The sequence below is a fragment of the Globicephala melas genome, chromosome 11 (assembly GCF_963455315.2).
Source record: "Globicephala melas chromosome 11, mGloMel1.2, whole genome shotgun sequence".
Lineage (NCBI taxonomy): Eukaryota > Metazoa > Chordata > Mammalia > Artiodactyla > Delphinidae > Globicephala > Globicephala melas.
In genome coordinates this window covers 21,366,263-21,383,685 of record NC_083324.2, presented here as the reverse complement: position 1 = coordinate 21,383,685, position 17,423 = coordinate 21,366,263, and the positions used below count along the sequence as shown (strand labels likewise).

Sequence of the window (17,423 nt, the reverse complement as noted above, 5' to 3'; positions counted from 1 at the left end):
GTTACCAAATCCCACCTTCGGGCAAGAGCATCCGGGCGATCTGCGGAGCTGGATCTGAAAACGTCGATGGCTGCAGTGCAGCACCCACTGATGCTACCCTTCCACTGGATTTCTTTCCAGCAGCTGATTGCCCCTTCCCGATGGACTGGGAGGCAAGGTGGGTCGGTCTCCTCCAAGGTCAAATTGTGTTAGGGCAGTGGAACGCTCTGCTGAAGAAGCAGGCTCAGACCCTGACGAACCTGGCTCACCGCTCATTACTCTGCTCATTAGCTGGGTGACCTCGGGCATGTTTTTAAACCTATAAGCCTCAGTGTCCTTGCCCAGAATAGAGAATAATAATAAAATACCTATATTTTCTGTTTGCTGGGAAAGTTACCGTACAGGTATGGGGAGCACATAGCAATATACTTGGTACATAATTGCAGCCAATACCCGTTACCTCTATCAATACGTACTATTGATCTGCCTGCTAATGAGGCTTCTCACCTGTCTACCCCAACACTGCATTACGTGACACTTTTATTTCCAGGTGTTTAAAACACACATACGTACACTGTTCATTTCTTCCATGCACACAGCTCACAATCAATGCCTCGTTACACCATATGTTCATGTCCTCCATAATCCATGTGCATCTCAAGAAGAGATGCTAACTACATAATTTGGATGAGGCACCCAAATTAATCTGTGTGAAACATTTTCCCCATCAAAACCTGCCCCCAATTTCCCTCCCATCTCAAGCCCACTGAACTGCTTAAGCCAAAAGCCCAGGAGTTCACGCTTGATTCTCACTACCTCTCCTGGCCGTACCTGTGGCTATAACTGTACATTCCCACAACAAGTATCATAGGCTTTATCTCCAAGATACATCCTGAAACCACTTATTTTGTCATCCCTACTGTGTCACCCGCTTCATCTAAACTCTTATCGGGGCAACGGCTCTTAATCAATCTCCCCACTCCTACTCTTGCAGCCAGAGTCGTTTACAAATAAGTAAGTCAGTTTCATCTCTCTCTCTGTGTCTTCATTTTCTATTTGCTGCTGTGACAAATTACTACAAACTTATCATCTTAAAACAACACAATTTATCCTCTTATGGTTCTGTAGGATAGAAGTCCTACACAATGAGATAGAAACCTCACTGGGATGAAATCAAGGCGTAGGCAGAGCTGCACCCCTTCTGGAGTCTCTAGGGGAGAATCCTTGCCTTTTCCAGCTTCTAGAGGCCATCCACATTCGAGCAAACCTTACTATTGCAAGGACATCGTCCAGTCATGCTGTTGCAGGGAGGCTTCCATGGTGATCTCCTTAAGATTAAGTATAATTTATGAATTGATGTTGTTGAAATGAGTCAGGGAGGCTAAGAGGTGAACAATTTCTAAGACACCCATGAAAAGGATGGAGACTTTTCCAACTTAATCTGCTGCTGGATGCCACAGTCCTGCCACAGTCCATCAGCCATCTCCCCAAAGATACTCTCCCATTGTTTTGCTGCTAGTTTGCCCAGAGACAAAAAATTTGGCAATCCATGGCCGCAAAGGCAGAACTCAGGCAGTTTTGTCTCTGTTTCCACACTGAGGTGGTGTGATGAATGTCTACAGTAAGGCAAAGCTCATTCAGCAATGGATGGTTTGATGACTTGCAGTAGAAATCCAATAAATAAACTGGGCACAGCCATCAGACTTTTCTAAAAGCTAATAATTTCAAATCAAAGCATTTAGTATGATGTGAAAAAAATAAAGCACATCAGTCATAGGAAGTGAAATTCAATATGACGCTATTAAAAATGCATCCCAAAAACTAACCTCATTTTGGTTGAGTATTTTCCGGTATTCTGTGCTCCGTGCGAGAATGGTGACTCGAATTTTTCCATCCTGTGGAAAAGGCAAAATAATGCTGTGTATGCCTGGACAGATAAATGAACAAATGAACTTAAAATGTGATTTTCACCGAGAGATGAAACTCAATAAGGACACCTTTATGAAACTTTTTTTTTTTTTAGCCTGATTTCTTCACAATTCTCTCAGGGGATAAAAATGCATCCACTTTAGCCACAGAAGGCGAAACCCGTCCATCATACTACTTCTTTTTGGTTGGGTGGGTGGATTTGGGGGCAGAGTTTATGTGGGCTGGGTAGGGGTTTGAGGAAGGATGGAGAGATACAGGGAAAAGAAAAGGAAAAGAAAAAGAGAAAAAAACACATTCTTCCACTATCTTTAGTTTATCGAAATTTTCTCGGTTGTTGACATCTGATTTCAAATCACTCCAGGTCAGAAAACAACCCAGAAAACACTGTCTGCTGATGATCTCCTTTTTCTGCAAAGCTGGTATTGATTTTTATTCGGGGTGAAAAGTCAAGACCACCTCAGAACCCATAATGTAGTCATTACCTTGGGACCCTCTTGTGTGATGTTCAGTCTGTGTAGTACATGCTGAGAAAATGCCCGGAATAATCCGGTATTTTGACAGCCAGAGATCTAAAATAAAAAAATATTTCCTATTACAATGAATAATATCTGCATTACTATTTAAGATGTTCTCAAGTTATATGTGTTATCTTAAAATCCATCAAGAATAAATTCTCTGAACAGGAATGTTAACCACAGATGACATGCTTACCAGAGGGGTATTATAGAACAGCCCGTACCTCATCCGGGGGAGTAAGGAAAAAACAGCTTCTTTAAAACATACCTAAGAATGAAGATATTTTAAAAGGTAAGAGAACACAGTTTGCACCCTTCACACCAAAACAGCACAAATAATTACAGAAAATAATTTAATTAATCTCTGTTTTGCATCAAAATATTTTGCATAGCCAATTGTTTCATTCAAGTGAAATTCATATTCCTGAAAAAGCTATGAACAAAAGGTTTTAAAAGCTACATGGTTAATAACCATGATGATTCTAGTTATTACAAAAGAAACTGAGTTAGAAATCAATGGTAATAGCTCGTAGAAACTCAGATTAAATATTTATTTGATGAGTGGGTCATCTGCAATGACAGTTATTTACAGGCATTTCAGTAAAGTTTCCAGTACCCTTTTGGAATCATAAGTTTTCAAATGTATAACATCATAATCAGTAAATGCTTTCCATGTATCGGAGAACAGGTCACCATATCCGTAGGAGCTCTGAAAATGGAAACAAAATAAGTTAGGGAATTTGGCTAAACTTGGCTTTTCAAAAATGTGAGAAAATAGCTGAATTAGCTTCTTAGTATTAAGAACCAGCAATCCGAAATAAGCTCATAAAACCCATAGAAAAAAAATGGATTTTCATCTTGGGCCTGAGCAAGTCCCTAATCTGATGTAATATCATCAGAAATAATCACCACAATTATAATCTTAGCTTTCCATCCTAGCCCTTTTTATTCTCATGTCCTTAAAATTGCAGTCATTGTAGGGAGTTTTCCCCCGTGAATTTTCTATCCAAATCACAGACACACACAACACATATGTACACCACCTTTTGTACACACTGTGATATGCTCAGGGAGCAAAACCCATCAGAGCAGACAGAATGCACTTTTGGAAAGAAATCTGAGAGCAAGAAAATGCCTTGAAAGTTTTAACATTAAAAACATAATGGGGGCTTCCCTGGTGGCGCAGTGGTTGAGAATCTGCCTGCCAATGCAGGGGACACGGGTTCGAGCCCTGGTCTGGGAAGATCCCACATGCTGCGGAGCAACTAGGCCCGTGAGCCACAACTACTGAGCCTGCGCGTCCGGAGCCTGTGCTCCGCAACAAGAGAGGCCACGATACTGAGAGGCGCGCGCACCGTGATGAAGAGTGGCCCCCGCTTGCCACAACTAGAGAAAGCCCTCGCACAGAAATGAAGACCCAACACAGGCAGAAATAAATAAATGAATTAATTAATAGAAAAAAACAAAAAAAAACTGATTAGACCCTTTGTAAGTTTATTAAAAAAGAAACATAATGAATGTAACTCTAGGAAATGATGTCCCTATTGATTAATGAATAACATAATTCCCCACTGACATTAATGAGTAGTAATAATAATAATATACTTTTAAAATTTATTTATTTATTGGCTGCGTTGGGTTTTCGTTGCTGCACATGGGCTTTCTCTAGTCGCGGCGAGCAGGGGCTACTCTTCGTTGTGGTGCACGGGCTTCTCATTGTGGTGGCTTCTCTTGTTGCCGATCACGGGCTCTAGGCACACGGGCTTCAGTAGTTGTGGCACATGGGCTCAGTAGTTGTGGCTCACGGGCTCTAGAGCGTAGGCTCAGTAGTTGTGGCACAGAGGCTTTGTAGTTCCACGGCATGTGGGATCTTCCCAGACCAGGGCTCGAACCCATGTCCCCTGAATTGGCAGGCGGATTCTTAACCACTGTGCCACCAGGGAAGTCCCAATAATAATAACATTAATAGTATCCTGCATACTTCCTACATCTCAGGCACTATTCTAAGAACTTGACGTTATTAACACATTAAACCACCCCACTAACTTAATGAGCGAGGGAATACCATTGTCCCCATTTCACAGATGAGGAAACTGAGACAAAGTTTAAGTAATTTGCCTCAACTGTAGAACTGCTGCGTTTACAGGGCTGGGATTAAATCCAGTCTCTTTGGTTCCAGACTCCATTCTTGTAACCCCTATATGGCACTTGCCTTTCGATGAGAACCAGTTTTTTCTGGCACATTTACCAAATGCATTTCATTTTTGAAAAGTAGAAATTAATTACGTGCTCCATCAGCTGAAGGACGGAGGTCCATTTATTTCGAAATGGTAGAACTTAGATGGAAAAATTCCGCCGAAAGAAGAAAGAAATACGTATTGTAGGGTTACATTCAAGGTCTACAGTTGGTTATACATGGCGTTCATTATGTCCATGTCTTTTTATCTTTACAGCATTCCTTTTTTTCAGATTTTGAAAATTTTATGTTGCACATATTAGAGTTATTTCAAAGTTACTGAGAACTGTTAGATGTGGTGATAAAAAATAAAAATTCTTTCCTTCAATGTTTCTCCAGTGCTGTTCTAATAAAGGCCCTTCTCAACACCATCAAAAATTGAATATCCCAGTTTTGGTTCAATAATAAATAAAAGACAATTAAAAGAAGTGATTCTAGACAGTTTCCTGAGAAAAAAATACTTGGGATAAAATAAGATACCTTTGAAAGGAAAATTTAATAATAAAATAAAGTAATCCTGACTGGTCCCTTTTCAGAGAAATCATGTAGTATTCAGTAATAACCACCTCTAGAAGCTTCTTCTCTAGAAGTCCCTGAAATTCAAATTATCTGCCACAGGCGAAGGAGGGGTTTTCCAGTCTTATGATGAAGAATATCTGGATATTCTTAAAGATGACATAAAATTTCCTGTTGTGTATATCTCAAACTTGAACAACCTATGACTTAGAAATTCCAGTTATAGGAATCTGCCCTGCAGAAATGCTAGGATGACTATGTAAAAACATATGTATATGAAAAGGATGTTCAGGACAGCATTTCCGTAAAGAGCAAAGAACTGGAAACAAATTAAATGTGATCAGGGTGGGGACAGAGGTAAATACACACATTAAGGCTTCCACCAGACATCCATGACGTCCAGCAAGTGGAAGAGCATGCAACCACTAAAGAAATGATAATCCTGCATGTGCTGACTTGGAAAGATGCCCGCCGTATAATATTAAGTTAGCAACATAAGAGAACACATTTTATTTTCTATAAGGATATAAACATATCCTTATACAAATTTTACATAATATATATATCCTTATATAAATCCTTACCTAAATGTTGTAAAAGGATATATTTACACTTATTAAAATAAAGTCTCCCAAGGGACTCTCACACACGTTAACCGCAGTTACCTTCAAGGGAAATGGAATTGGAGAAGACAACGGAGAATTTTTTTTTAACTTAACATACTTCTGTGTTGTTTGAACTCATTATAACCTGGTCTTACTTGCATAATTTAAAAATGGCAATAATAAAGCTATACTACTGTTTCTTGTGTGCAACCCTGCTGTGCCCAGAAATGCGTCTGCAGGAGTGTCCCTCATTGCATATGGCTCGAGGGTGGAGGCCCTGCCCAATCCCGCCGAGGAAGCCACGTGCCTGAAGGGCAGCCAGACTGCTCAGCTTTCTGTGGACGAGAGGAGGAGGCCTCAGAGGCTTCCTTGTGGGACAGTTCGTAAAATGTCACTAGGGTCTGACCTGCGGCCACTGCCACCTCCCTGTTCTTCCCCTGGGCGCACAGCTCGTCCGAGGCCTTCAGGACTGGCTCTACGGCAACACCGTCCACCGCAGGAGGTTTGAAGCTCCGTCAGCCTCGGGGAGGCAGGGTTGCTTCCTTCAGTGCCTCACCAGCCAAAGAGAACCGGTCGGCGGCCACACAACACCTCACCACCATCCCCATCCAACCTACAGGATTCTGTGGGCCTCAGTTCTGGAACAAACTGGCCCTCGCCTGTCCTGAGACCCTGACTGAGCAACTAGCAAAGGCCTCTCTGACCAAGAAAACAGGTTTAAAATGGACGCACAGAGAGGGGCAGAGGAGGGAGGTCACACCAGGCAGGCCAACCTGCTCGGCTAAAAGCATCCTGCATGTCCAGGGCAGTCGAGGTCAGGCTGCACTAACATCACACACTCAGTAAACTGAGCAACCAGGGAGCCCCGTGGTGGCCATGCGGTCTCTTCACTCCACCCCAGCAGGCACCAAGAAGGGGGAGTCTGTAGAAGCTGGCTCGGTTTAACTCAATCCACTAGAGGAAGCCACAGAAAAGCATGCAACAAGATACAAGGAAGCTTCTGGAAAACTTTCCATCAACTTAACAAGTTCTGCAGGGAAGGACAGGGAGGCGATAAAGCACTGTGGTTGCAGGGCACAGGTCTGGGGGCAGATTGCCTGGACGGGCACCCTTGTCTCAACCCCTGGCTGACTGTGTCATCCTAGAGACACGGCCTGCCACTCAGCGCCTCAGCTTCTTCATCTGTAAAATAAAGGAACAAAAACCCTAGTCCACGGAGGGTTGTGCGCCTTAAATGAGAGCTGCCCACAGCTGGTAACATGGCCTGGAAGCCACAATCTTACGCAAAAGGAGGAAAGGAAAGGAACTCCTGATCCCTTTGCTCCCTGAAACGTTGCCAAGCAATGGAACTGAGGTGGCAGCAAAACTGGAACACAAGAGGGAAACGCAAATCCGTACAAAGAAGGAGACTAAAAGGGAGCGTTAGCATGCCAGGAATATCAGAACCCGTTCCCATCAATCAGACATGAAGTCAAACTACTACCCGCCTAGGGAGCCATGGTCATGAAAACCTCTCCACACAGCTCCGCTACCAGCCTCCTATCAGCAAAACAAGCATTAGCAAAATCAGTTGCCCTTCTGTACAAGAACTTGACGTTCAGTTAATGCTCTAGCTCTGCTCTCTGGAAACAAGACAGTATGTCTCCCCTATGCTCTAGGTAGCACTGTTTATAATTCTAAAAGACACCCGATGGTTCCACTGCATGTGGACTGGGAAAGAGTACAAGGACTCCTGTAACTGGTTGTGTCTCTCAGGATCCTGGGGGCTTGGCCAACGCAGTTGTTCCAGAAGATATTGGCCCCCATGGGATCTATACCTGCCCCAGGTGGATCCCGTCTCCTTGCATCTGAACTGTGCTATGTGGGCTGCTAGGACTCCCCGGAAGCAACGCCTGATGCTGCCCTGCCAGCAAGCCATGGTTCCCATGCACTAGCCTTCCAGACAGACTCAGGACAAGAAGGGGGCCTATAAGCGCCCTGGGTGTTGGAATGTCTGTCTGACCCTGAGATGAGTTCTCCGTGGGTGTTCTCACTGCCCAGGTTAGGCAGCCTTTTTCGTGTACACTATACACCACGTGTTCTCCTGCCCACTGTCGCTGTCATGGTTCACATTCAGAGCCCATGTGCTGTGGACCAGGCATTGTGACTGTTCGCACACGGTATGCTTCATCCTCAAAATGACACTGTAATAATCCCATTTCACAGGTGAGAGCACTGGGGCAACTCCCCGAGGTTACCTGGGACGGTGGAGGGGCCAGCTATGGGGAAAAGCAGGGGAAAGGCAGGCAAAGAAAGAGAGGAAGGAAGAAAAGACTGCACTAAAAACAAATAAGCCCACAGCAGGTGGGATTCAACACGTGTATTTATGTGCAGATACACATGGCACAACCTGGCATAAAGCAGGAACGAACAAGGAAGCTGCAATGAAGCAAAACGGATGGTAATTACAAGAGGCCAAACTGTAAACAGAGGCAAGCTCTCCTCTCACGGGTCATGTGGGGAGTCACGGAGGTTAAGTGAATGACAGTCTTTTATGCCCATCTCAGAGGAAACTTGAGCTCCACCTGCCCAAAGGGGAAAGAAATCTTCTACAACCTCATTCTAAAATTCCAGGAATAAAGGTATATGCATACACCTGAATCTGCCCATATATTATACTTCCACGTAAATTCAGCCACACAGAGGCGTTCACACACAACTGCACACGCATGGATGGATGTCTGTACATGAGTATATGTAAATGTGTGTGTCTTAGAAAATTCCACTACACAGGATCAGAGTCACGTAGGTATTAAGCAAGGCAAAGACAGCGCTGAAGCAGGGAGCCTGTTTTTACTTACTGTGTCCCACATCACAACGTGCACATCTGTGCTGAAGGAATTATTAATGTGCTGAGTAATATAAAGATTGATGAAATCACAGAAGTGGTGATACATGTTAACACCTAGGATTGGAAAAAAGAAATCCATGTTAATTAACCCCAAAGAACAAATGGTTACACAATTCTACCCCATCTACTTATAGTATGATAGACTTGTAGCTGAAACCGGTGGGGGGGAAATTAAGACTTTTTCCAAACCTAAAATGATCAGTACACAGGTAGTTCTCAGCTGAAATATTGACTGTGTTCAAAAATTCACGTTCAAATTGGAAATTAGGAATAAAGTTTCCCATATACACTAAGAAACAAACGATCATTACGTTCCCAGAAAAAATAACAGAAGCCTATTTAACTCAATATGGGGAAGAACTATAGAACCGTGAAGACTAATCACTATGTTTATGATCATTTATTGTTTTTAAATCAATTGACACCTGGTCATCATGGAAGTATTGACAATGATGGCACTATTAGCATTTTGGTATTTTTCATTCCTGTCTCTTTTTCTCCTATTTAATCACTACTTATATTGCTTCTTGGGAAAACATTAACCAACTATCATTGAAAAGAGCTGAATGTCTCATGTCCTAATTAAAAGAGCATAAACTCTGGAGTCAGAAGAACTGAGTCGAATTATGAGCAAGTACTCAGGCAAGTTTGTAAATTCCAAAGCTTGAGCTTTCCTACCAGAAATAGGAAATCAATATACTTAGGTGCCAGCTTTTAGGTAACGTACCTAAAGTACCCAGCCCAGCGCCTGGCACAAAGTGAAAACTTAGTGAAGACCAGCTGGATCCTGCTGGGTCAGAGGAAAGAGGAGGGCAGTGATGCTATTTTTAAGTTCCTAAGTCCAGCATTCATAAGAAACTGAACATTTTCTCAATCTCTCTCTCTCTCTCTTTCTCAGTCTCTCTCTCTCTCTCTCTCTGTCTTCTGTCCTCTCTCTCTCCCCTTTCTCTTTCTCTCTCCACTTAGGTATGGAGGACCCAGTATTCAACCTGGAAATGTACAAATCTAAATGGGATAAAATTCCAAGAACTAACATTTAAAATATGCACTTTAAGGAAGGGAAAATGTTGATTAAAAGAAAAAGTGACTCTCAAAAGCAAAAGTCATGAAATATTCTGACTTCATTCCTAGAGCGAATAATAACGTTGTGTGCCAGAAAATAAGAGTAAAAAGGACTCCATTTATGAAAGTCAGGCCATTATGCTACACACCTTTAACGTATAAAGTGCTGGACGTCAATTATATCTCAACAAAGACAAGAAAAAGGAAAATAACACTCCATTCTTTGTAGACTGGTATCTTAGATGAATGTTTAGAGGGACTTTTCTCTTTCACCCAGAAAAATCTCGCCAAAGAGCATATTTTCAAATAAATAAGAAAAAGAAAGTTCTACGGCAACCCATCCCCTTTTCCCAGGTTAGCACACAGCACACGTTAGCTGTCCCATGAATCGTTCAGCAAGTTTATAACATTTATTGAGGGATGCTGAATGCACAAGATAGCACTTGGTACCAGGAGGATTTATAAAAGAGGGAGAAAACACAGGCTCTGTCCTCAAGAAATGGGCCCCAAATGAGTCTTGTTCTGCGGAATACTCATTCTCTCAAGGTAAGAGTTAATATGAAAAGGAACGCTGCATGACAGCATAAGGTAGAAGAAAAAGGCAGAGTTATGAATATAGGAAAGAAATGACACATGTCTACCCTGGCCTATTGTTCCTACTTTACATCCTTTATTGCATAAGTAGCTACATAAATTTAACTGTTCGCACATGTTCAACCCGCTTTCAGGCAGATCAGTGTTTTCTTTGCCCCATTTGAATCTGCATATTTTAAACATGAGTCAGGACCTTGAACACAGCAGTTTTACCTGCTCTCATTTCCGAAGCCTAAACTTGTCTGATTTCTGAACCTCATAGCTTGTAATATATCACTTAGGACTTCAGAAGGCAGAGCACATTCAAAATATGATCAATAAATTAGAGGAATTCTGAAATATTTGTGACAGGCGGCTCTCTATATTTCACCTTGAGCCCAGCCTCTCGTGAATTTGGATGTGCTGTGGCATAGAAACCTCCATCTCTTGTAATGAGAGAGATAACGGAGTACGATTTGTGTTGCTCCCCTCGAGGGCAATGAGTTCACAAAGCATAAGCTGTGCTTGCATGTGGAGAATTAGAAGCTATAACCTTAAGGAGGAAAATAATTTTAACTTTCTGTTTCAAGAATATATGGCAGGGCTTCCCTGGAGGTGCAGTGGTTGAGAGTCTGCCTGCCGATGCAGGGGACACGGGTTCGTGCCCCGGTCCGGGAAGATCCCACATGCCGCGGAGCGGTTGGGCCCGTGAGCCATGGTCGCTGAGCCTGCGCATCTGGAGTCTGTGCTCCGCAACGGGAGAGGCCACAACAGTGAGGGGCCCGCGTACCGCAAAAAAAAAAAAAAAAGAATATATGGCAGAGCTAACTTCCAAAAGAATTTTAAGTTAACTTTAGTCATGGAGATGGTACCAGAAAGTTTGCCAGAAGAGGTCATGGGCCTTCCTTTCCCACCTGCACTATATACATGGCTTTTAATTTTTAAAGAGTTCTACTGAAGCACCAGCTAAATCAAGTGATTAAAGAAACCACATGAGGTAAATGTTACAAAAGGGGTACCCAGTCTTTCTCCTCTCATCTTTTGATTTTGATTGAGTCATTCGATATCAATGTGAAAGTTTCTTCTAGCATGCCAAAAATATAAAACAGTGGGAAGTTCAAATTAGTTCACTTCTTCACAAGAAGAAAGCAAAAAGCTAATCTATTGTTTAATGTCACATTGCTTGCCCCCGAATTATAGGAATATATATATCAAAAAAAGGAACAAAACCACATTAACCAATAAATAAATAACAGACAAATTAACTTCTCACCTGCATCTAATTTCATGAAGTAGGTTGGTTTCTCAATAACAATGTCACACTTAGCATCTTCTACTGGTCTGAAGTTGAGCTGAGTATAGCTTTGTAGCTCAGCAAACCTGGAATTAAGAATCAAGAGATACTTTCAAAGGGATCCTCCTGGACTTCCTACTGAAACCTTGTAAGTAAGGACCTTTTCATTAAGCAGATTTTATTTCTAGAAAACACTCTTATAAAGACATGTGGAACTTCTCAAACTTACTAACATTTATGCAACTTGATATCAATCTTAATGTTGAGACTAAAAGCAAAAACGATTTTAAATTTCAGCCTAATGTGCAAGACCAACTGGGAACTTTGCTGACAAAGAAAAAATTTACACAGAGTTGACGAAAAAACTCTACCAGTAAAGTGGGAAGATTTTAAAAGGTTTCTTGCAGTCTGATGAGGCTCAGAAGTAACACTGACCCAGAGAACCTTCTTGGATTCTGAGAAACATGGCATTCCTAGAATTACCAAGTGCCTAGAAAAAACAGCAGACAGCTATGCTTCCCAGAGGAAAGGAAAGTCTGTTTCTCGGAAAACAACTTTGGAAGCCACTTGGTACAATTTTCTTTCATACAAAAGAAGACAATCACAAGTTAAACTAAAGATTGCTGTAACTCTTCATCTTTGAGACCATGTCTGAGGTAAGACAAATATCAAATAGAGCCTTTTAAAACACACATAATGCTGAAATATTTATTGTAGTGGCTTCAAAATCAGGTCCACAAATTCTGTGATACTTCTTCCTTCAGGAGGTAGTGATGAATATCCTCCCCTGGAGGGTGAGTTGGACTTAGTGATTCACTTCTTTTTTTTTTTTTAATTTATTTATTTTTGGCTGCACTGGGTCTTTGTTGCTGCTGCTCACGGGCTTTCTCTAGTTGTGGTGAGTGGGGGCTACTCTCTGTTGCGGTGCACAGGCTTCTCATTGTGGTGGCTTCTCTTGTTGCAGAGCACAGGCTCTAGGCGCGCGGGCTTCAGTAGTCGTGGCTTGTGGGCTCAGTAGTTGTGGCTCGCGAACTCTACAGCGCAGGCTCAGTAGTTGCGGCGCATGGGCTTAGTTGCTCGGCGGCATGTGGCATCTTCCCAGACCAGGGCTTGAACCCATGTCCCCTGTATTGGCAGGCGGATTCTTAACCACTGCGCCATCAGGGCAGCCCTAGTGATTCACTTCTAATGAGCAGAATATGGCAGAAGTGATGGTGGTCACTTCCTAGATTAGGATATACAAAGATCGAGGCCTCCATCTTGGGACATGCTTGTGCTCTCTCTCTCTCTCTCTTTTTCCCTCTCGCTCTCTCTCTTTCTCAGACAACATGCTCTTGGGGAAGCTGGCTGCCATGCTGTCAGTAGCCCTACGGAGAGGCGCATATGGTAAAGAAATGACACCTCTGGCCAACAGCCAGACAAGAAAACCCACAGATGACATGCAAGCTTAGGAAGCAGATTCTGCAGGCCCAGCTGAGCCTAGAGAGGGCCACAGCCCTGGTCAACAGCTTGACTGCAGCCTCCTCGGAGACCCTGGCCAGAGCCACCCAGCTAAGCTGCCTCCAAATCCTGGCTATCAGAAACTTCATGAGATAATAAATGTTTATCGTTTTAAGCTGCTAAATGTCTGAGTAATTTATTATACAGCAATAACTAATACAAATACACCCTAGGGAACTGTCATGATATCAAAAGGTAGCGGGAAGCAAATATCAAACGTTTATTTTGGATCTCAGATATCAAAGTGTGCTAGGAATCAAAATGCCCACGAGAAAACAGGAACTCCTACTGCAAAAGTCTGTTAAGTAAGATCCTGCTTTGCAGAGAGTAAAATGATAGACTGTTATCCTGAATGGTTTACTTAGCATGAATGTTTTTGTTTTGGTTTTGTTTTGTTTTTGTTTTGTTTTGTTTTTTGCGGTACGCAGGCCTCTCACTGTTGTGGCCTCTCCGTTGCGGAGCACAGGCTCCGGACGCACAGGCTCAGCAGCCATGGCTCACGGGCCCAGCCGCTCCGCGGCATGTGGGATCTTCCTGGACCGGGGCACGAACCCGTGTCCCCTGCATCGGCAGGTGGACTCCCAACCACTGCGCCACCAGGGAAGTCCTAGCATGAATGTTTGACCTCAAAAATGAACTCTCTTTGACATAAATCATAGCAATATTTTTTTTGATCTGTTTCCTAAAGCAAAGGAAATAAAAGCAAAAATAAACAAATAGGACCTAAGTAAACTTTTTTTTTTTTTGGCCACTCCAAGTGGTGCGGCATGTGGGAACTTAGTTCCCTGACCAGGAATCAAACCTGTGTCCCCTGCAGTGGAAGCATGGAGTCTTAACAACTGGACTACCAGGGAAGTTCCAGGACCTAAGTAAACTTAAAAGTAGTTGTAAGCAAAGGAAACAGTTGACGAAATGAAAAGACAACCTACAGAATGGGAGACTATATTTGCAAATGATATGACAGATAAGAGGTTAATATCCAAAATATGTAAAGAGCTCATACAATTCAACATCAAAAAAACAAACAACTCCATTAAAAGATGGGCAAAAGAACTGAGTAGACATTTTTCCAAAGAAGACATGCAGAGAGCCAACAGGCACATGAAAAGATGCTCAACATCGCTAATCATTAGGGAAATGCAAATCAAAACCACACCTGTCAGAATAGCTATCACCAAAAAAACACAAATAACAAATGTTGGCAAGGATGTGGAGCAAAGGGAACCCTCATACACCGTTGTCGGGAAAGTAAACTGGTGCAGCAGTTACCAATGGGGAGAGGGAATTGCGGAGGGGCAAGACAGGGGTAGGGGATTAAGAGGTTCAAACAATTAGGTATAAAATAAACAAGCTACAAGGATATATTGTACGAACAGATACACCAGAAATACATCTACGCATGGAACAACTCCTACAGAGCATCTACTGAACGCTGGCAGAAGACCTCAGACCTCCCAAAAGGTAAGAAACCCCCCACGTACCTGGGTAGGGCAAAAGAAAAAACTAAACAGAGACAAAAGGATAGGGACGGGTCCTGCACCAGCGGGAGAGAGCTGTGAAGGAGGAAAAGTGTCCACACACTAGGAAGCCCCTTCGCGGGTGGAGGCTTCGGGAGGCGGAGTGGGGGAGCTTGGGAGCCGCGGAGGAGAGCACAGCAACAGGGGTGCGGAGGACAAAGCGGACAGATTCCAGCGCAGAGGATCGGGCCGACCGGAACTCGCCAGCCGAGAGGCTTGTCTGCTCGCCCGCCGGGGCGGGCGGGACTGGGAGCTGAGGCTCCGGCTTTTGTCGGAGCGCCGGGAGAGGACTGAGGTTGGCGGCGTGAACACAGCCTGCAGGGCGTTAGTGCGCCGCGGCTGGCCGGGAGAGAGTCCGGGGAGAAGTCTGGAACTGCGGAAGAGGCAAGAGACTTTTACGTCCCTCTTTGTCTCCTGGTGCACGAGGAGAGGGGATTAAGAACGCTGCTTGAGAGAGCTCCAGGGACGGGCGCGAGCCGCGGCTAAAAGTGCGGAGCCCAGAGACAGACATGAGACGCTAGGGCCGCTGCTGCCGCCACCGGGAGGCCTGTGTGCGAACACAGGTCACTAGCCACACGCCCTTCCGGGGAGCCTGTGCAGCCCGCCACTGCCAGGGTCCCGGGATCCAGGGACAACTCCCCCGGGAGAACGCACAGGCGCGCCTCAGGCTGCAACTTCTCGCCGGCCTCTGCCGCCGCAGGCCCGCCCCACACTCCGTGCCCCTCACTACCCCCGGGCCTGAGTGAGCCAGAGCCTCCGAATCAGCGGCTCCTTTAACCCCGTCCTGTCTGAGCAAAGAACAGACGCCCTCCGGCGACCTACACGCACAGGCGGGGCTAAATCCAAAGCTGAGCCCCTGGGAGCTGTGAGAACAAAGAAGAGAAAGGGAAATCTCTCCCAGCAGCATCAGAAGCAGCGGATTAAAGCTCCACAATCAACTTGATGTACCCTGCATCTGTGGAATACCTGAATAGACAACCAATCATCCCAAATTAAGGAGCCCTGTGGATGAAAGGCTCTTGGTGCTGCAGCCAGGAGTCAGTGCTGTGCCTCTGAGGTGGGAGAGCCAACTTCAGGACACTGATCCACAAGAGACCTCCCAGCTGCACATAATATCAAACAGCAAAAATTTCCGAGAGATCTCCATCTCAACGCCAGCACCCAGCTTCACTCAACGACCAGCAACCTACAGTGCTGGACATCCTATGCCAAACAACTAGCAAGACAGGAACACAACCCCACGCATTAGCAGAGAGGCGGCCCAAAATCATAATAAGTCTACAGACACCCCAAAACACACCACCAGACGTGGACCTGCCCACCAGAAAGACAAGATCTAGCCTCATCCACCAGAACACAGGCACTAGTACCCTCCACCAGGAAGCCTACACAACCCACTGAACCAACCTTAGCCACTGGGGACAGACACAAAAAACAACAGGAACTACGAACCTTCAGCCTGCAAAAAAGGAGACCCCAAACACAGTAGGATAAGCAAAATGAAAAGACAGAAAAACACACCGCAGATGAAGGAGCAAGATAAAAACCTATCAGACCTAACAAATGAAGAGGAAATAGGCAGTCTACCTGAAAAAGAATTCAAAATAATGATAGTAAGGTTGATCCGAAATCTTGGAGATAGAATGGACAATAGAATGGACAAAATGCAAGAATCAGTTAACAAGGACCTAGAAGAACTAAAGATGAAACAAGCAACGATGAACAACACAATAAATGAAATTAAAAGTACTCTAGATGGGATCAATAGCAGAATAACTGAGGCAGAAGAACGGATAAGTGACCTGGAAGATAAAATAGTGGAAATAACTACTGCAGAGCAGAATAAAGAAAAAAGAATGAAAAGAACTGAGGACAGTCTCAGAGACCTCTGGGACAACATTAAACGTGCCAACATTCGAATTATAGGGGTTCCAGAAGAAGAAGAGAAAAAGAAAGGGGCTGAGAAAATATTTGAAGAGATTATAGTTGAAAACTTCCCTAATATGGGAAAGGAAATAGTTAATCAAGTCCAGGAAGCACAGAGAGTCCCATACAGGATAAATCCAAGGAGAAATACGCCAAGACACATATTAATCAAACTGTCAAAAATTAAATACAAAGAAAACATATTAAAAGCAGCAAGGGAAAAACAACAAATAACACACAAGGGAATCCCCATAAGGTTAACAGCTGATCTTTCAGCAGAAACTCTGCAAGCCAGAAGGGAGTGGCAGGACATATTGAAAGTGTTGAAGGAGAGAAACCTGCAACCAAGATTACTCTACCCAGCAAGGATCTCATTCAGATTTGATGGAGAAATTAAAACCTTTAGAGACAAGCAAAAGCTGAGAGAGTTCAGCACCACCAAACCAGCTCTACAACAACTGCTAAAGGAACTTCTCTAGGCAAGAAACACAAAAGAAGGAAAAGACCTACAATAACAAACCCAAAACAATTAAGAAAATGGGAATGGGAACACACATATCGATAATTACCTTAAATGTAAATGGACTAAATGCTCCCACCAAAAGACACAGATTGGCTGAATGGATACAAAAACAAGACCCATATATTTGCTGTCTGCAAGAGACCCGTATGCTAACACATATATATGGAATTTAAGAAAAAAAAAATGTCATGAAAAACCTAGGGGTGAAACAGGAATAAAGACACAGACTTACTAGAGAATGGACTTGAGGCTATGGGGAGGGGGAAGGGTAAACGGTGACAAAGCAATAAAGAGGCATGGACATGTATACACTACCAAACGTAAGGTAGATAGCTAGTGGGAAGCAGCCGCATAGCAC

General features: G+C 43.7%; 1 protein-coding gene across 4 annotated transcripts in view; it reads right to left on the bottom strand.

The window, feature by feature from the left end:
• EOGT (EGF domain specific O-linked N-acetylglucosamine transferase) overlaps positions 1-17,423 on the bottom strand; it is a 36,949-nt gene that overhangs the window by 9,292 nt on the left and 10,234 nt on the right. For all 4 annotated transcript variants that reach the window (XR_004041907.3, XM_030867682.3, XM_030867685.2 and 1 more), the window contains 6 exons: positions 11,579-11,685; positions 8,621-8,724; positions 3,040-3,132; positions 2,620-2,691; positions 2,391-2,477; positions 1,806-1,874 (listed from right to left, as the gene is read on the bottom strand). Coding sequence is in view for 3 of the 4 variants with exons in the window: in XM_030867682.3 (XP_030723542.1) it covers positions 1,806-1,874; positions 2,391-2,477; positions 2,620-2,691; positions 3,040-3,132; positions 8,621-8,724; positions 11,579-11,685 (532 nt within the window). In the remaining variant the exon portion in view is untranslated. The remainder of the gene's footprint in view (positions 1-1,805; positions 1,875-2,390; positions 2,478-2,619; positions 2,692-3,039; positions 3,133-8,620; positions 8,725-11,578; positions 11,686-17,423) is intronic.